We start from the raw sequence: 21,687 nt of genomic DNA, 5'->3' as shown, positions 1-21,687 counted from the left end.
AAATACTTTACAAAAATTAATCTGATTATATTCTATTCTAAGTCACAGACAGACAGACGGAAAGAAGAAACAAATAAACAAACAAACAAAATAAGACAGACAGAAAGAAAGAAAGAAAAAGTAGGTACGAAAGAAAGAAAGAAAGAAAGAAAAAGAAAGAACGAAAGTAACAAAGAAAGAAGAAATCTTTTTAAAAATAATATCGCCTTACCCGTACGATGTTCAATCACTTTAAACATAAACATTAAAATCTGAAATTATGTGGAAGATTTTAATTCTATATTTCTTACTAACATTTTTCATCGCGTTTCTGATTACAGAGTTCATTCATTCAACAATTTCAACTAATTCCTCTCCATTCTCCTTCTGGAGTTTGGTAAGGTTAACAATTAGTAAAACTATCAGTACTTTTCTAACTACTTAAATACTAGTAAGACAAGGAACGTTATTTGTAGATTGAACCCAGTCATTTCCTTAATTGATTGTAGAAAAATCCACTTAAAAATGAACTTTTACAGTGATAATCGCATCATTGATTGTAAGCACAAACTTTAAAATATTACGAATTTTTTTACTGCATATCTTTTTTTAAGTCTTGTAACTAAACAAACTGGCATAGTTGTAGAATTTGTTCTACCTGCCATTGCAAATAGAAGCGTTTATTAATAAAGCTTTTCCCTATTCCTTTATCTGTGTAAAGTTCACGATTTTGCAGACGTACAAAGAATCAAATAAGTTCCTTCGCCTATTCGGCATAGCCCTCCCCCCTTCCGCTCCAAAAAAAGCTATGTAATGAAATAAAAAATAAGTTCTAGATTTTTAACGTTTTCATACAAACCGTTACTTTGCCGAGAAGCAGTAATCTGTCAACGATTTGTTCAAAAACTAAAAACTAAATTTTGCCTGTTTTTTCTTTCTTCTTAGGTCTACCTTTTCACATTTGATAATAAACAGTAAAGTAACTTTAATTCATATTTTAAATAATTAGGCCTACGTTTTACGTTAATGTTTTGTTTATTTTACAATTGTATGATTATACTGTATATGGTACATCATTTTGTTACCTGCCATTAAGTTACACATTGTTAAATTATATGTGTAGAATATTTTCATTCTTGATCTTCCTTTTTCTGTAATATATTTTTAAAATCGTACATTACAGCACATAACAAACATTTATAATGTCTGGCCTGCACTAAGAGGCTAGAAAATAAGAACAAGAGCGGGTTTTAGTATAAAAAAGTGTTTTTACTTGTATGGTTGGGACAGGAAGTGAAAATTATAGAACTCCGGCTCTTTGTTATCCAGCATGCTCTTCCGCCACATTAGGCCGGATAGTCAGGAGCAAATGTATGTCCTATATACTCTGACTCTTACTATAAATGTTCAGGGAAGCAGAATGTGACTCCATTCATAATTTTTGAGTCCCTAAAGTGTTCTTTAACTTACAAGAAGGGCTACTGTAGCTCTGATTACACTAGTGGCGTCTGTCCTGTTAGTTAGAGTGGGCAAAACCATCTGTCTGTCCAGTCACATTCATTTCAAAAATATTCAAACCCTTGGCTTTACCTTATCACTCGGGCCTATGAAAACGAGATTGCATCTCTGAAGTTCAAATTGTTCTGAATGTAAATTACTGTTTAAAAATCTATGACGTAAAAGAAATTTAATAGTTAATTAACTAAACTTAGAAATAAACAAATTTTGTTCTTCATTAAATGTGGCTTGATTATTATTACAGAACTTCAATGAATTTTTATTGTTATTCAGATTAATGTATCTCAATGTAATAGGCAATTGTACGTGCCTTCTTCTTTTTTGCATGATTCTAATTATATTTTCCATATATATTCTCTAATTATATTTTCCATATTTAGTAAGAATATAAAAGATATCTGCCAGACGCAAGGTATCATAACACTCTTCATATCAAACCTAAGACACTGAGAAATTGTCCTAACTATTTTACTTTTGTGATCAAAGTTGCATAAAACTCACCAACATGTTGATGGATCCAATGACTTCATTTGTGGATACCAACAAAAATCATAAATGATGCCACCTTCTCTCATCCTTAAAACTGAATTCATTTCAATTTCTCTATCTAATAGCGTGCTTGAACATAATTCGGAAGGGTAATCAAAGATTCGTAATATATTATCATTGCTATTTGTTACGATGCAGGAACCATCAGGAGACCTGTAAGGAGTTTTCACATGAAAATAATATATAAAACTAGATAGACTACACATTTAACCATAACACCAATTTTGATTGCCAAAAAGATTTACCCACTTATTCTTATACACACGTACTTGTATTTGGAAGGCTTTGAATAAGCAGTACATCTAAAAGTGGAAGTTAAGCATTTCAATGGAAGTTCTTATTAGAATTATGATTATTCACAAATTATGAAATAAAGAAAAGTTGGATTAGGAGGCCTTGGTATTCGACGAACCGTTGATATGGCGATTCCTACCTTTCTAGCGTCCTACCACGGATCCCTTCGTTTAATCGAGGCTCTCCTTCCTCAAGGCTATCAACTGGACCCAGATGGGATAGTTGAAGAAGGCTCTACCAAATGGATAAATATAACAGATACGGACCTTCCAGAAATCAGCAAAAGAGGTTCTCAGGCATCTTGGTACACACCAATAGCAGTACATTTCCATAAACTTCTTTTACAATCCGTTGCTGTCCCAGAGGATAAAGCTAGACTTCTTTCTGCGTCATCTCTCCATGCTGGTGCATGGTTAAATGCGTTACCTTCTCCCCAATTAGGTCTTCACATATCTAATGAAACCTTTCGAATCGCAGTAGCCCTAAGACTAGGTTCAGCTGTTTGTGAGCCACATCGCTGTCCAGCTTGCGGGGATCAAGTTACCCAACGCGGCCTGCATGGCCTCTCATGCATGAAGAACATAGGCAGAAACACCAGACATTCATCTGTTAATGACATCATTTCGCGAGCCCTCACAACGGCAGGAATACCTTCGATTCGTGAACCGTCAGGCTGTTGTCGTTCCGATGGTAAACGACCTGATGGCATGACATTAATACCTTGGATGAGAGGCAAATCTCTAGTATGGGATTTTACATGTTCAGACACATTCGCCCATTCAAGCCTGCCATTGACCGTTGTGAATGCTGGAGAAGTTGCTAGACGTAGAGAGGCAGAAAAGGAAAGGAAATACAATAATCTCCTCGATAAATTTATATTTGCTCCAATAGCTATCGAGACCAGTGGAGCATGGGGTTCTAGAAGCCTTGATTTTATCAGAGAGGCATATCTATCGTTTGCATATATATCAGAGAGGCAGACGCATATCTATCGTTTCTGGAAATGTTCGTTCAGCATCCTTCTTATTCCAACGTACACTGTATATCCATTGCGGTCCAACGTGGCAACGTTTCGTCAGTTCTTGGTACGTTGCCGCCTGGAAGGGAACTGGAGGAGGTGTTTCTTCTCTAGTACAACAGAAACAAGCGAACAATAGAATAATAAAAATAATATATAAACGTTCAGAGAAATTTTACATATATATTATATTGTTATCCATTGTTTCTAAATACCACAACTTTTTTTTTTTTTTCGAAGTTATGTATTGTAATAACAATTATTTTGAAACATTATTGTGCTAATTAAGTGGAACTTCCAGATAATTTTTGATTCTTCCAAAATTAATATTTGTTTACCTATTTTCTTTGTGAAGGTATTGTTTGTGTGTTGGTATTCTTCTGTTGTAGTTTAGTATGTATTCGTTATTAATGTTCCAAAGGCAGTGTATGTGAGTGTGATAATAGCTTTTTGCAAAGGAGTGGATGTGGAGAACATGTATATTAAAGCTATTATTTGTATATTTCTGAAAGCTTACAGTAAACTTATAATATATAAAAAAGAAATATAATACAATAAATAATTCAGACTTTAAATTACAAATTATCAAATAAGGTAGTACAACAAAAAATAGTTCAATTAGTACTTGAAATATTCTTAACATTTTTCTATCATTTATTCTTTATATTCTTAAACTCACTTAAGAATATAGAGAATAACTCATCTATAGAAGGTTGCTCACGATAAAAATAGTCGATTTTGAACCATTTACCTGGCTCGTAATTTATTTAATTTTTTTATTTTTATTTTTATTTATTTTTTTTTTTTTTCACTACTGAATGTGTTCAGTGTAACACCCATGGACCCGAACGACTGACCGGCAGTAGTTTCCACTGTAGCAAATTTCTGCGTCAAATCGGATGTGGAATATTTCTTCACACCGTTTTGGCAACTTTTCGAAGATTCTCCAAGATATGAGGACGACGTCCAGTAAGTACAGTATTTGAGGAGTTTAAACCTACAGTAGTCCACTGGTGATGCATCCGGAGATTTCATAAGAGACAGACGAAAACAGGATCACTCGAATTCCCATCTTTTCTCCCTTTCTTGCATGGAACGCCTGTGATGATCGAGACCTTGTCCATGTGGATCTGGAAATTTATGGTCTAGTCACCGAACAAGTGGGAGATGTGTGTGTTATACAGAAGATCCATGACGTTCTCCTAGAGGTAAGCAGCGCTGTCTTTGGTGTTGGAAGGTTCTTAGACAAGTGGCAGCATCCCCGACTGCAATATTTCTTGGAAAACTTCTTACATTGCAACACAAAGTCAGAACGGCTCTTGTGATTTATTTGGATGAATTCTGTTGGTCTCACCTAAGTAGGGCCACTCCTTATTCAGGGTACACGCTCATTTCCATGTCTGCTATGAGGTATGATTAATACAGTCTTCTGGTATATGTGAATCTCTCCTGGATGTGGGGCTTTATGACGCGCTTCCAATACAAGGTTCTTCACGATAATGTTGGGAACTGTGCCGTTTGAGAAACCGTGTTATTTGGCCAAATTTCTCTGCTTGGAGGGTTGTCACGGCTTTCCTAATGGCGTACATTGTAATTGGGGGTTCGAACGGGCTGTTCTCAGAATTTTCGGCCGATCATGTACCCCAGTAACCCGTTGGGCACATCGTCAGATGATGAGATTCACACCAGCTTTGCTGACGGCATTAACGGGAGGAGGAAAGTCCACAAATGATCCCCGTTCAGAGAGATGTCATTTCATCGTTCCACAGATCGAGTTCAACTGACACTGTTATCAAGTACAAGCGTCAGAGCCAGCAACGCATCGCGACATAATAGTGGTTAAATGTGTTGCTGGGGAGGGCCAATGAAAGTCGACTATTTTTATCGTAGGCAACCTTCTGTAACTCAATCACATTCCTTTTACTTACATCGAAAAGAGCTTACTAACTCGTTTCTCAGAGTTTACTATTTAAATTTTCTATCGTTTTTAAATTCCTGATTTAAAATCTACAATATATTCCTTCCAATTACTTAAACCATCATTTCGTTTAGTACAAGACTTGTGTACTACATGGTGTCCACAGAAAATTCCATCTCAATTTCCCTGACTTTCCCTGATTTTCCCTGACTGCATTTCCAATTTTTCCCTGACTTTTTCTGGCCTCCACCATCCCCATAGCCAGCCAACTCTCACCTTATTTACTGTCGTATTATTACATTTTATTACACATTATGCACACAAGATTACAAAGATACAGAAAGATTTTTTAACGTACATTTACAAGTTTTCAAAATGTATTATATTAGCACATGTTGACATAAAACTGAAAAGTATCATGGTTTAAAATAAAAAATAATAATGATAATAATAATAATAAAGCGTCTTCTGTACAATATGGAGAATGTGTTCACATGAAAATTTCTCACTTATGGTTGCACAACTATCCATAAAAGTGGGGAATAACAGAGTTTATATTTTTAATAAGTGTTCCATATTACAAACTGCCTTTCTTCTTTTCCAGCTCATCGATTCTTGCTTGAAGAGCACTTTCTTCTGATTTCAAGTTATTCTGCAACTTTTGTCTTTTGTCATTTAAATCTTTTAGCTCTTGATTAATCCTTCTCTTTTCTACAACTTTCTTTTCTTCTTCGCGCTGTACACTTTTCTGTTTGTCCAGATAATCTTGGTACCTTCGTCTGGAACATTTTACAGACTGTAGTAAGCTCCTGGTGATGGATATATTACCTACACCCCCAGCACTGCTGATACCATCATGCACAAGTCTTTGAGACACCAGAGAGTGTTCTACAAGATTTTCTACAAGTAGTGATTTGTTGATGGAGAAACCACTTTCAACCGGTGAATTGCCATGTGACATTATCAAGCAAATTTTCACTACATTCAAAAGGCTAGCAAACTTGACATCATCCTTTAGCATCTTGTAGTAAAACTCATCTAATCCTACAGAATCGTCGTGTCTTGCAGTAAACTCGCAAAAGTATGATTTCAAGGAACCTTGTGCTTCAATACACAATACACTGAACTGTTTCTTTGCCTGTTCAGCCACATCTGACGAAATCCTGTTTGCACTGTGAAGGTCTTCAAGAACAATCTGCGCTCTCTTTCTTGCTAGAGATGGCTGCTCCAAAATAATACTTGGGGCAAAACAAGTGACACCACGCACAAACCTGTACTTCAGCGGGCTTCTTTCACGCAACTTCTGAACTAAACCTATGATTAATTTGCGAAACTCAAGTTTGAATTCTGCTTTTTCCTTGTCTGTACATACGGTTTCTCTTAATACTTTCCTCGTAGCAAAACCAATGTCAATCATTGCTGAAGGAAGAAGGTTCTCATTTGAAAGTTCCAAAGACATCAGTTTTTGAGCAGAGTCAGCTTGCTGCAATATTTCTGGTTTCACACATCGAGCCAATAAACTATGCATTAAGTCCAAAAGTGCTGTGTGCAAGAAAGGCATTAGTGGCTTTGGAGACTGAAATCTTCGAAGAAAAGTTTCACATTCTGCTGAAACAACTCTATAACCAGCCAACTTACTCTTCAACAGAGGGTCTTTCATCTGTTCCTTTAAAGAAGATTGTTGCCGACAACTAGGTAGTGTAGAATCTTGTATGAATTTCTTCACATTGTGATAAATTTTCACAGCCCTTTCCAAGCAATCCACATTCTCAAGCCATCTGATAGAACAGAACTTTTTGGGGAAATCGGTGGATCCTGTAATGGTAGTATATTCCGCCCGGCGAGCTGGGCTGTTATTAAAAAGGTAATACATATCCCTAAGAGTCTCGTCTAAATGCCACTGTGATGCCTTTAGCCCATTTTTCATGCTACCATGCAAAACATGTAGTCCACAAACACCAGTGTCTATCAAACTTTTTCCATCGGGATTTCGTTGGCACATTTCACTCTTAAGTTTTTCCCTGAAGAGGAGATTTACGTTTGGTCCATCCATGGAAACCTGCAGTAAATTGTCTAATGAAAGACCTATTCCCTCTCTGAATCTCTCCAAAAGATCATCGGCTCTTGCCCGTCCCAAAAATACACTATTTAGATATGATGTAGAAACTTTTTGTTGATTTACATCCCAGAATCTTACGACTAGGTCCATCTGGCCTCTCTGAACTACTTTATTCAGAGATTCGTCGAAATATATGACATAATCTGAAGCCTGTTTAACTCTATCCATAACACAATCTTTAAAATATGGAGCCAAGCCATGATTTACTAGATAAGAGGCTTTTGTCTTCCCAAGGGTAAATTTGGAAGCAACAGAGCTGTCAGGAAACATCAACTGGAAAGTTTGGCTAATGTTCTGGCAAGCATTCAAGGATATTTTCTTTGCAACCAACTCCAAAGTCCATATTATTTCTGCCTTCATAACTTCTTCGGTCTGTATGTATGAATGTAAACCACGCTCTTTATTTTTGCTATTGATTTCACCACTTCCTTCACTTGATTCTGGCTGATCATCTTTATGCTTACACACAGTTTGATCAGATTCCTGGCTACAGTCACTTGTACCTGATGACTGACCTGTTGAACTGGAAGGCACAAACACACTGACAGCAGGTTGCATGAGTTTAGCTTTCAAGTTCTTAAGATGTTGAGGTCCTTTAGCATGAGAGGACACTGCTCTTCGTCCCATGTTACTAAGCTTGAATGATTTTGAACATACTTTGCAAAACGCACATCCACTATTTCCATGTACACGTCCAATCCAACATGAAAATTCCGGGTACAACTTTTCATCAAGCCATTGATCATTAAAAGAAGTTGACTTATTAGCCATTATGATGACTCATAAGGTCAGATTATTGAGTTGACATCCCACTTAAACCTGCAAAAAGAGAAAGTGATATTAATTTCTGAAGCAATGCAAAGAAAGGCATCTAAAATATTTTTGGAAGTGAAATTAGAAATTACGTACAATGATATACTTACCAGACAAAAGGTACTGATAGTAAACTGTTACCACAATTTGATTACCATCACTAATATATGTACGAGCTTTCAAGAACTAACTCACTGTTCACATCATCGTCCGTGCTGCCCTCACCCATCCTATTCTCCCATCTAAGCCTGATGATGAGAACAGTGAGTTAGTTCTCGAAAGCTCGTACATATATTAGTGATGGTAATCAAATTGGGGTAACAGTTTACTATCAGCACCTGTTATCTCGTAAGTATATCAATGTTAGTAACTACAAAGCGGTCCAACTTTTGCGGTTTAGAAATTATGTAGATAGGTAGATACAATAGAATATTATGCTCTGAAGCACAGAAAAAAATATAAATGTATTGTAAGAAAAGGTCACCCTTCACCTCCAAGGGCAACCGGAAACAAGATTTAGATTAATACAAAATAAGAGTATCTTTTTACTTTTTAAACTTAGTAGACCTGCTGTATCCTTAAAAAAATAATAATAAAATAAATATGGACTGATCACTTAGCCACTGATCGCAAAATCGAGTTTTTCTTGGCATTGTAAACTAATGATCTATACAAGAAAAATTTAAATACAATTAAATTAGCAAATATGTATAGCTCATAAAGGCATATGCATATTCTAGTCCCTCAGAAAAAATCCTAAGACACAATTAGCATATTGCTAATATGTAGCAATTTAAATCATCATTGGGACTGCACTTGAAAAATAAAGGAAATAAAGGACATATATATTTGTCCTATAATAATTGTCACAAATTTCCAAAATATAGGAAAACAGGACAAGTGGGAGCCCTGTTTATATAAAAAACACTGTGTTCAAAGGAATAGTTAACTGATAAGGACTTTGGACTGACAGCTAGGCCAAGTTTGTTTACGGGAAGCAAGCGCTCACGGAATAAGCAAGCCCATTATGCCTGCATCATTGACTCACAATCACATGTTCACGGATGTAGTTTATGGTGCAAGTCTTTTGAATCATCCTGTTGCTTTTCATCATTGGGTACAGGCCATGCGAAACAATCTATTAAGTATCTAGACAAGCCCTCAGTTTTGGTATGTTTCATTATTGGGCTCAGGTCGTGCGAAACATTTCAACTGATATTAACAACTGAATTTTTTTCGCTTAGCCTACCAAAGAGCCTGAAATATTGACTTGGTATTCCTATAGTACAGGTGTTAGAAAAAGATGAAAATAAAGTATGTATGAAACCAAGAAGAGATTCAAAATACTCTACTGTCAAGTAAAAAGCAAACAAACAAAACAAAACAAACAAAAAAAAAAAAAAAAAAACGGAAGAAAAAAATGAGCCGCTAGGAAGGCGGGAAAGTACCTTCTGATAAGCATCAGAAGGTGAATTCAAAAATACTTGTACATTTCCATCAACATATGGTGTTTGTCCCTCCAGGAATCAACTGCAAAACATACAAGAAATCTTTCTAATTGTAATGTTTGTAATTGATCGTACAATTTCTTGTGCATTTTCCCTGACTTTCCCTGACTTGGCAAGCTTTTCTTGTGATTTCCCTGACTTTCCCTGACTAAAATCCATTTCCCTGACTATCCCTGATTTTCCCTGACTTTCCAGAATGTGGACACCATGTACTATCAATGGTCAGCTACAAACGAATATATGTAAAATGCACTCTCGTCTTCAAAAGACTCTCAATATATTGGTAACAAAGTGGCCCAGATTGATTGTTGTAATGACTCTTTTCCTTTGTTTTGGAGTGTAGAATCTGTTGAACCAATTTTTGATATACCGGTACATGAAACTAACGAAATGGTTAAAAGCATAAACTAAGAGTTCTTACAGATTATTTTAGGTTAAAAAAAATAGTTTTCAGTGCTTAAAAATCTGAGGTAAAGTCATGAGTAGTTCTACCTTTACCCCTTTCTACCTTTTGCTTTTAGTCTTGACAATAAGGAAATAGCTTGATTTTAGAAGACATGTCTTATTAACTGGCTACCAACTTTTCAACCTTACCTAATTTATTAAACCTTTGTCGACTACTATACGACCATCACTGCAAATAAGCTTCTATGGCATTTATGTGAAGTTGATCTGAAGCGAGAGTAGCTGGAGCCCATTGGGTTCAATGTAAAGATTTGATGTATGCTGCGTTCATAACCCGTACCTTCCCTAAACGTGTAATAACAATAAATATATAACATGCCGAATGTTCCAACACATCAACTGTTAAACTATCCACGTTTCATCTTAAACCTCCCCACGAAAATAATATCATACGTAATGCTTTTAACTATTTTCTCTGATTTAGACTCTTTCCATTCTCGGATATTGTAATCACACCAATTTAACAGACATTTGAATGCCCTAGACGTTAAGTGACCGAATGCACATTAAAAATCGAACTCATAACTATCCGTACTAAGAGCAAGCATTCCTCTATATCTTTGTATACATGACTTACCATTTGCATCCTCTTGTGTAGCTATCAATATTCTTGTTGGAAAAGTCCCTCCACGCTTTAGCAATTTGTTTCACTGGAAGATCAAAACAGTGACTAAGAGAATCATGACCGTCATTTGAGAGCATTTTACGATTTGTGTCAGTATTTTCTTCACTGCTTGCTTCATTGCTTGAATTGTTACTACATGGATGAAGTTTTGAAGATATATCACTACTATCATCTGAGTTCAACTTCCTCCTTTTATACAGCATACCGTTTTCACTCCTTTCATTAAAGTCAGTATTATCACTACTTATATCTAATGTCATACGGACAGAGCCCGGACAAATTTCCTGTCCGTTATTTCTTAGTTCTTTATTGAGTTCTTGAAGTAAATTTTTGCCACTATCATTTGAAATGTTTTTTCCATTTCCCAAAGTACAACTTATAAGCACTTCTTGCCCTGTGTTCTTCAATGTTTCATTCCCTTTTGATTTCTCAACTCTCTTGTCCTCCGCATCATTTTCTAAACACTGTTCGTTAGATTGTTCGAGCGATCTCATATGATTAGACTTCGGCGCACTGTAAATCCCAACATTAGAAGACACGCACTTATCATTATTATTACTTATGTTTCCGTCATTAACTAAAGCAGTTTCCTCGCTTAATTCATCGAAATGATTTACCAAATCTTCTTCTGTATGGCTATCATCATACCCATTTTTTTCACCAGTATCAGTCTGTTTATCTTGATTAGTTAATTCAATGGAGTGATTACCATTTACATTATTATTTTCGCTTTTACTCGATTTAATTTCACTATAGTCTTTTATCTGGCCATCCATTGGAATCTCAGGGTTCATGTCAACTTTGCCAGTAACATCTAAAATAGAAAAAGACAATCTTTAGATTAGTAAGTAAAATTAACAACTTGGATCTGGTCAAGTATAACAACAATAATGTAGAGAAGAAAGTCAAAATATTAACCAAGAACAATGTTAATTTTTAAGATAAGAAATAATTTATATTCTATTATATTTAAGGATATAAGGATAATGAAATTTTCCTTTCTTTGGTTTTCGTTATTGACATAATTTTTCAACAAATCCTTCCAAAAGAAATAGTAATGTTGTATGCAACGATAATGCCTCTTTACCGAGGTATTTACCGATTTTATTACTCTTTTAAACTTCACGGAAAATATGTAATTGTAAATACATGGTTCTTAGAAAGTAAAATAAGAACTGTAATCATTATTTTGATCACGATTGTATACAACTAATTTATCTAGGAAATTTCACTTATTTTCTTTTCTCTAGAAATGTACAAATTATTATAGGTTAACTTCATCTTTGAGTTGTAATACTATTTATGAATAAAGTGTTCTTTCTATCTTACGATGGACAAGTAGTATTTATACCAGCAGAGCAGAGTGGAAATCTCGAAATATTTCTCATTCACCATTGTTTCAGAATCACTATTTTACATTTATCATTGCATACTACAGTTAGTCTTAAGTATAACTAAATCGTACTTTATGTACACCCACATGCAAATAAAGAATATTGTAACTTTCGACGCTTTGCACGAACTACTTGCGTTTTCTTTGTAATTCAAAATATTTAAAGACTTTACTCAGGAAATTTTAGTGACATAAGTTTTCAGGCGTTACTTACTTGGTTTGTTTCAATTGTATTGGCGAGTTGACTTGAACAAAAACACGCTCGTTTCCTCAATTACATATTTCTTTGTAGAATAATATAGGATTACTGGCCATTAAAGTTGTAGAACTAGGGAAGAAAAGAGCTAATAACGCCAAATTGATACACAAATAACTTATTGTACAAAGATGAAATAATAACTCTTATTGTTCTGTGCGACGTGTGATGGCGCTTTGGGAGTCTACCAGAAGTTCGGAATCAGTGAAATCATCACAGGCGCCAATATTTCGTTCAACACAGCAAGGCGTATAGAGGTACAGACGTTTCATGTTCTCCTGCGTAGGAATGTACGAATCATCTGCGATCATGGACTACTATGTTCAATGAGCGAAAGATGATATGAACGCGTGAGCCAAAATAATTGTCGAATATGGTGGCCACCCTATGACTTATCATATGAAGATGACACATTGAACTGCATTAATCTAATCTCTAGGGAAAAAAGGACAAAAAGGCATAATCATTCATTGATCAACGCGATGCTACCAGATACTCATGTGTCTATCATGCTATAGATTCTGGAGAAGAGGATGTCATGCCATTCGATACGCCATCTGTGACGTTCTCAGCACCATTCCGACCTACGTTGTGCAGTCAAAGTGAGCTGAAGCAATAGACACCACTAAAAACTGTCTGTACACTCCAGCCAATACCGAACTACATGTTGATGTGGAACACTCAATTCCTGAGCAAGTATTCGTAATGTAGCTATGCAATAGTCAATGGTCATTCGCATACGACATCTGTCCGTCGATGGTGTGTCGGGCGAGCCGTTATGATTATTGATGATGTTCAAACATATAATATACGAAAAGGACATAAAGTGGATTGAGAATTTACCAAATAACTTTGTATTTAATCTTGAATTATGAGCGTATTTCCTATTTAAAAATAAAATAAAATAGCCAATACTAAACAATCAGTATCACCGAGGTTGGCTTATAGAGGAGCAGACGGAGGTTTTGATATAGTGATGCTGTTTGAGGGCTAACAACTTCTGTATGAGACTTTCAAATGAATTTACTGGAACTCAAAACAATGTTTGTTAAGGTACACGTGTCTACTCACCCACTGTTAAACAGGGTTTGCCGAAGTGGGTCCAGCCCGAAAAAACCCACCGATTTTCGGGTTGGACCCATCTGAGAAAAAAAAAAAAAACTTAAAACCCAACTGGGTTTTAGAGCTTTTTGTTAGTACATTATTGGTACAACTAAGGTGATCACATTGAAAGTTATTTTTTTTTTTAAATCAGATTTTGGACTTCCTTGGTCGATAGAGCTTTCACGTTAAAGTATACACAGGGTGCCAACCACACAAGCATAATCAAATTCCCTGATTTTCCCTGACAAAATTATAATTTTCCCTGACTCTGTCGCTATCTTTTTTCTTAGTATAACTCATGAAAAATAACTTATATTTAAAGTGAACTGTAAGTTTTCATCATTGTTTATACGCTTATACAATATTCTACAAACGTACAAACGAACCAATTCATTTATCTGTAATTTATCACTATTTTAGTGGCCTCCCTTCACCCCTCACAGCCACCCTTTCTACTCCTATTTATTTTTAGTATTTAGTAATCACACCATAATATTAAATGCAAAAACTTTTAGAAATGGGTTTTCCCATACAATAACTTTCTTGTTTACACAGATGGTTAACTTAGACCATTATCCCTGGCGTTATACAACTTTCCACATATATATATATATTAACTCCACAGAGTAGTATTAAATGTTCACGAACAAATATACAACCTTAAAACTGTATTTACATGCATTTTAGAATGTTAGTCAGATTTTTTACAGTTTCTGCAACACTTCTATCTGGTTGTCTAATTTAGCAATCTCCTGGTTAGTGTTTTCTTGAAGTTTGGCTTTCTTAGCTTCAAGTCCTTTGATTTTTTGAGCCGTTCGTTTTCGCTCTGATTGTTCATCCTTCTGAATATGACTTTCTGCTAATGCTTCCTTTCTTGTTGTGATGCATTTCGCATATAATGTATCATGGGCTTCGTAATTTCGATGTTCAGAATGCCTCCCAATTTAAGAACACTATCATACACTAGACGTTGTGCAATAAGTGACACTTCTTGAAGATTAGGTAATAAGATATTTTTGTTTATTGAGAAGCCGAACTCAACAGAGGCATTTCCATGAGATAAAATAAGACATTTCTTTACAAAATGATATAGTTGTTTATATTCCTCTTTGCCCTTGAGTAGTTGTGAATATAACTGATCTAACCTGTCTGCTTTTCTTGAAAAGCACTCCAAATTAACTTTCAAAGTTGAGGAAAGATGTGTATTGCCTCTTTACTTCATCTGCTGTAATTATGTACAGCAATATTGGAAGGCACTGGGAAAGTTGGTGAATATCAACACACCTCAATGACCAGCCAATACTGCTGCAAACACTGTTGAAAGAAAACGCTGATACAGCTTGCGTTATAAGAAACTGGAGCATGGCAAGGTTCCTCAGTTAAGCTTCGCTGGGGAAGAACAAGCACATAGGAAACAAAGAAAAAAGAGTGGACATAGGAAGATAGGAAAAAGCAAATTAAAAAAAAATAATAGGAGAATTAGTGACTAGTCCTCAGAAAAAAATGCTAAGAAACATTTAGCATATTGCTAATATATAGCAATTTAAATAATCACTGAAACTGCCCTTGGCTTGTATTTTTAATAATTCAATGACTGAAAAATACAGGAAATAAAGAACAAGATTAAAAATAGGACATATATAGGACAAATATACACACATTTCCAAAATATAGGAAAAAAAAATAGAAAAACAAGACAGATGGGAGGCCTGGGTTTCTGACAGCGTTATCTAAGTAACAAAAAAAAAAAAAAATCAATTTTAGGTGGGTCTTATGGGAAACTGAAAAATCTTTCCCATGTTATTGAAGTGGCACATATTCTGCACCCCAAAATGTTGGTACTTCCGGTAGGGCCATAATGAAGAAACTGGCATGCTTGCAGGTTTATGAGGTGCGAGACCATAGCCCCAGCTGCCTTAGGTTAGTTTCTATTATAGAGGTCCTGTGCAAGATTTTCTCTAACACACAATGAAATACCCTGACCCTACAAATTCCCTGACTGGTAGACCCCCTGATACATCAATATTCAACGTAAGACCTTTATAAAGTTCTGAATGCAGAAGTAATACCACCTTAGCTTAAGATAATTATAGAACAAATTAATGTAAGGATTATGCTTATAGCCTATTTGAAGTAAAATATAAAATTTTATATTTGAGAAAGTACTTTCCGTGAATAGTGTGCTCGCCGACTCGGCGGAGCCAAGGAACGTTATCCTTCATACGTTTGACGCCTTTAAAGTCATATGTGTCGGTAACACCAGTAAATATGTAAATACATCAGCAAAACTATTAGTATTATTTCTTATCTTTGATTGCAAAACAAGTATTCTTCAATAAAATTTGGTTTTTGAACAACAACAGTTTAGTTCAGTCATTAGTTGCTATTCCTCAAATAAGCATTCTGTAGAATCAACACCAGCAATAGCGTGAAAATTCTTGTCAAATTTAAGAAGCTTAATGCTCGGAGTTCCGAAGACTATGTAACGCAACTGTTTCAAGTGTGGAATTAAACTTCCGTACTAGTGGAAGTTTCGATGTACAGTAAAGAAAGCTGCATTTTCGGGAAAACCCCGCCGCGAAAGAAGTGCTCGGGAAATTCCCGTAATTAAACGCACAAAGTATCGGAAATGAACATCAACAATAAAACCAGTTATTTTACGCTGGAAAATATTTCACATAAGATATTTTGAAACATTTCATAAAACATGAATTATATATACATATATTGGTTGTTTTAAATTAATGTATTTAGTATTCATATTAGACGAACGTCACTGAGGCTCCTGAGATGACTCGATCTACATCATTTCGTTTCTCTGCTTGTACAACACACACTACAGGGTCTAACTTTCGGTCTTTTAAGTTTAAATTTTCAGGGTACAAGCATGAAACATTTTAAATTTGCTGTATAGAGTTTCTCGGCGATCCATTGTAAACTTTGAAAATGACGGCCAGAACAGAAAATTGTTGCAAGTTGTGACAATGACAATCTTGAAATATAAATCACATTTTCACACTTTACCCCAAAGACATTAAAATATTTCGAAAAAAAAAAACGAAAAAAAAAACGTTTTTTTTTTTTTTAAATCAAACCCTGCTGTTAAACATTGGTATGTTTCATCCATTTCTTCCATCTCAGTATTAAGCATATCATCAATAATTTTTATACCAGGGCACTTAGGACAAACATCCATAATACCCTTGTACCTACGTATATCACATGTCATCAGTTCTAACATGTCTCGGAAGTCAACATTTAGACCTGCTCCTTCTACCAAACGCTTGACATTTTAATGGTACAAACACAAACACACACAAACTGTGTGGGTACCTGCAGAGGCAACAACGACACATCATTTAGGTCTGTAGCTACAGAGTTTGGAGAAACCTCTCTGTATCATTGGACACAGTTTTTGAAATGAATGTATAATTCTTTAAAGATGCACAAAATCAGTCGTTTTTGTCTGTTTTCCTTCACTTCATTTACTTTTACTGAAATGTAGTTTTTTTTAAGAGGTGTACCGATATATCGGTATCGGTGATATCGGCCACTTTTGGGAGTATCCGTATCGGCGAATGGACACCGATATTTACCGATACATTTTCCGAACTATTTTCAATTTGTTTAGTGTTAACAGTGACACTTATATTTCATAAATTTCTTTTAGACTTAAAGTTGATCTAAATTATTATCAATTGTACAATCGATTTCTTTATGCTTGTGTACGCCTTCGATTTGGCCTACTCGTACTCAACTGATATTTTTAGTTCCTCGATACCAACATATTGGTGAAGAAAAGCCAAAAGTCCTCAGTCAGGGATCATGGGCGCCCGAAGAAAGTTTTCTAGGGAGGGTCCATTCCGTAGTTGTTAAATTAAGTCTGGTATTTAATATACGTGATTTGCTATAGTACGTATACATTTTCGTGACCCAGGGGGGTGGGCCCCACCCTGCCCTCCCCCTTCGGACGCCCATGATCAGGATAGCAGACTCGTCATTTGAATCTCAAACGAGCCAGAAGTTTCGATTCAGAAGAAAATGCTATGGAAGAAACCCACAAGACGCTCACTTTGTCATTATTTTCTCCTACTTGCTGATTAAAAACAATTAGTTCTAAAGTTAATAGGTAGTTTTATCGTTTTCGTCTTCACTGAAATTACCCTTTTTTTTTTTTTTTTTTTTTTTTTTATTGTATACACATCAACTCCTGGTTCACCACGCATAATTTTTTAAACAATAAACATTTGTAAGGATATTATCAGTTTGCATTATTTGTTTGAAGGGTCGGAGATTGGGGGGAGTGAGTGAGTGAGTGAGTGAGTGAGTCAGTCCAGTCAGTCAGTCAGTCAGTCAGTCAGTCTATCTATCTATCTACTTATACATCCTCGAATCACTAAAAGAAACAGGTCCTTGTTTCATCAAAACACCCGGGCGTCCCTTGATTCTTTTCACAAGGCGAAAATTTTGTAGTTCATATTTAATAAGCGTACTAGTATTCTCAAGTGAGTTTCGGGTTCGGATATTAATTATTATTATTATTATTTTGTTCAAATATGTTTGTGATGCTGAAGTGAATGCCAATCGTTTCGCAATATTATGTGGATTGATTAACATTGAGAAGAATGTTTATCATATTTTTTTCAAAAAAAATTAAATCTCTTGTTTTACGTCTCACGGTTATGCCGGTTAGACTAAAGGAGACGTTGATGATAAGAGATGTTTTTGTATGTAATGTTACTAATTATGATTTCATTATCAACGAATTTTCTCGAAACTTAGTAGCAGGGTTGGCTGGTTTAAACCAGCTGTTTTTTTTTCAAAAAAAAAAAAAAAAAAAAAAAAAAAAAAAAAAAAAAAAAAAACTGGTTTAAACCAAACAAAAAAAGAACGAAAAATGCTTTAAATCATGTGAACTTCATGGTGACGTCTCCACTTTTGCATTACGTTTATGTACTTTTCACCTTTTAATCAAAGGGTCCCGTGTTCAATTCTCGGGCGAACCACAACCCATCTTTCAAGTGTAAACCAAGTAGCGATTCGAGGTGTCCCTTTAAGCGAAAGTCTTCTCCGTGATAACCTTAGTATTTCGAAGGATGTTAAGCCTAAACATACGAAACAAAACCAAATTATATATTTCTACTTGCCTGATGTTTTATAAAGAAGCGAAGATTGCTTAAATATATTAATAGAAATTGGCAAAATTTATCAACTGCCTACGCAGCTTTCAACATCAGCTTGGATTTGACTTTGTTTTAATTTTATTGAATGATATCTACGTACCAAATTTGTAATTTAATACCTCAGTTTTAGCGTAGTGATTATGATACGTTGACCTTAAAATTTTATATACAAATACATTTAAAGTAATAACAGGATTTTCCCAATGGCTAAGATGGGAGTTTCCCGATCTATATATAATTGTATAATGTTTTTACTTGTGTAACTGTTTATCATTTTGTCCTTCTAAAATGACTCTTGACAATTATATTAACTAGGTCTATGTAAAGATAAGTACAACGTACTTTTATCAGGAGTCCTTCGTGAGTGAGTCGGCAATCGCATTTGTGACCAAATTAGTCCCGGTTTCGTGCCGAAATGGACAATTTTTCTTGGATGAAGCCGAGAAGCGGTTTGAATTCCGCTTTAAGCTTATATGACCCAATTCCAGCATAACCTTGTTGTTGCATAATAACGCGAAAGCGAAACAAACTCATTTCTGTCCATATCTAATATAAATACATAGAGTAAATTATTTAAACAAAAAAAACCTGGTTTTTGGTTTTTTCAATAAAAACCATGGTTTTTGCCAACCCTGCTTAATAGGCACACTGTTTCGGATTGGTTGTGTTTCTGTAGAGAGGTGTGTCTTGAAACATCGTTAGAAATTCTAGTAACCTTATCGGAGGTCCTGGAATAACAGTTGAGGTGGACGAGAGTTTGTTCGGTAGACTCAAATTTAATGTCGGTTGAATGCGCCGTAGTCATAAGTGGATAGTTTGCTGCTGGTTGCTCCATTGGTGAAATGTATTTATTTATTTTTTGGATTGATTTATAATAAGTGGTGAGTGTTACTTTATTTTATTGCACTTATTTTTTTCCTTATTACGTTAGACTTATAGTAGTGGTTTTATTATTTGTTTTTTTGGATGTTTTCTTTACTGGTTCTTGAGGGGGGGGGGGATTTGCGCGCCGATCTCAGAATTGTTACCGTTTCACCTGAATTGATTTCTCGGAATAGTTTAGCGTCACCTCTCAAGGATATTTCCATTATTCGTAGCAATTGAAGAGTAAATTCTTGGTGAGTGTGGTAAATCTCTGGTTAGCAATCGTAATCTATTGTCGCTGTTGTGATACACCTTAGTTTGCTGGTGCGAAGTTAGGTTACGATTGCCTATTAGGTGGTCTGCAGAATTTGTCCAGAATTTACTTATCGATTGCTTCGATTCATGGGATTATTTTTGGGAACTGATCTCTGAACTGTTCCGAGGAATCGGATTTAATGAATGTTCAGCATAAAGTGCACTCTTACCATCTCACCCTCTCTCTGGGAAGTGAAGTATGAACAAGAAATTGAATTAGATTAAAACTGCCACTATTCATCTCAGCGACCTGAAAAACCATGAATTCAACTCTAATATAGATCATTTTCGAGGGGTCGGCAAATTATTTAGAGCACAGCAGAAGAGGTCCAGCTCTTTTCTCTAAAAAATATTACAATTTTGGTAATTTCAGTTCACATTCGATTAGTTTAGGGTAGGTTAGGTTAGGTTAGGTTAGTTTAGGTTAGTTATATTAGTGTAGGGGTCCCGCATAATTTTCAAAAAAAAAAAAAAGTCGCTTATTTCTACGGAGTATGTTTAGTACAAGGGGTCCAGAAGCACGTAAAACACACAAAATTTACAGGAGAAATGAGTGATGCAAGTACTTCGACGTAACATAACGTAACCAAATCTAACCTAGCCTACCATAAACTAACTTAAGCTAACCTTAACTAACCTAAACTTACCTAATATTAGTAAAAATAAGCAAAATTCTATCGGTTTTTGGAAAATTATGCGGGACCCCTAACCTAGCCTAAACTAAACTAAACTAATGTAAGCTAGCCTAAACTATCCTAACGTATTCTAAACTAACCGAATGTGAACAGAAATTACCAAAATTGTAACATTTTTTAGAGAAAAGAGCTGGACCCCTTCTGCTAAACATAGGACATTTCTACTAATACTAGGTTAGTTTACGTTAGTTCAGGTTAGCTTAGGTTAGTTTCGATTTGCTTACGTTATATGACGTCTAAGTACTTGCATCATTCATTTCTCCTGTAAATTTTGTTTTTTACGTGCTTCTGTACCCCTTGTACTAATTATACTCCGCGCACAATATATAAATACAGGCCTGATCACAAGTTTTCCTTCTGTAGAAATTTTCAGCAGAATTCCTCCAATTTTTTTTTTTTTTTTTTTTTCTTACAAAAGCTCATCCAGAAAGACGAAGAGAGTTCTGCCATTGGGAACAACACTAAGTAAAACACGGTAGTGTAAAACTCAACTGTTCTTATTTTGATCAATGTCCTTAAGACACAAGAACTTTATATGCTTTTAACTGTAAATATTGTAATTAGATTAGGTAGAAAAGAATATTGTTGAAAACTTACTTATAACGTTCAATTCATCATATTTCACAGCTATAATCCTTTCAATTCATCTTAAGATTATTTAAAAAACACATTGACGGAAACACCGGTGCTGTTCACTGTTGTTATTGCGTAGATGCTGTTCACTGTTGCGATTTAAGCTTCTCAGAGGCATTTTGTCCTTATTTCACAGAAATTTGCGTACACGCAAACTAAAAATTGCGATAATTCTCTTAACATCGCTGTATAAATACAGCCATGGGCGGCGATTAGGGGGGGCAAAGGGGGGCAGTTGCCCCCCCACTTTTTTTTGAAATGACACATTAATGTATATAGTTTCATTTGGAAATATAAAATTTTTGTATGTATTAATGGTTCATAGAATAAAAATTGTGCCATAAAATATTTGCCGTCCCGTGAGTACGTATTGGTTGTCTCCCGTTCAGTTAAGAAAGCTACAGGAATTCGGTTTTAATTGCCACGAAAAATGACCCA

General features: G+C 35.3%; 1 protein-coding gene across 2 annotated transcripts in view; it reads right to left on the bottom strand.

The window, feature by feature from the left end:
- The window catches only part of WDR79 (Telomerase Cajal body protein 1 homolog), a 68,230-nt gene extending 46,872 nt beyond the window's left edge, over positions 1–21,358 (bottom strand). Inside the window, exons 1-3 of one of the 2 annotated variants that reach the window (XR_014132730.1) lie at positions 21,214–21,358; positions 10,759–11,620; positions 1,999–2,199 (exon numbers count right to left, since the gene is read on the bottom strand). Coding sequence is in view for 1 of the 2 variants with exons in the window: in XM_081769041.1 (XP_081625167.1) it covers positions 1,999–2,199; positions 10,759–11,600 (1,043 nt within the window). In the remaining variant the exon portion in view is untranslated. The remainder of the gene's footprint in view (positions 1–1,998; positions 2,200–10,758; positions 11,621–21,213) is intronic. The other variant, XM_081769041.1, reaches the window with a different exon arrangement.
- Positions 21,359–21,687: the final 329 nt, after the last annotated feature.

Source organism: Thermobia domestica, chromosome 8, assembly GCF_964235325.1.
Source record: "Thermobia domestica chromosome 8, izTheDome1.hap1.1, whole genome shotgun sequence".
NCBI lineage: Eukaryota > Metazoa > Arthropoda > Insecta > Zygentoma > Lepismatidae > Thermobia > Thermobia domestica.
This window is presented reverse-complemented; position numbering and strand designations above follow the sequence as displayed.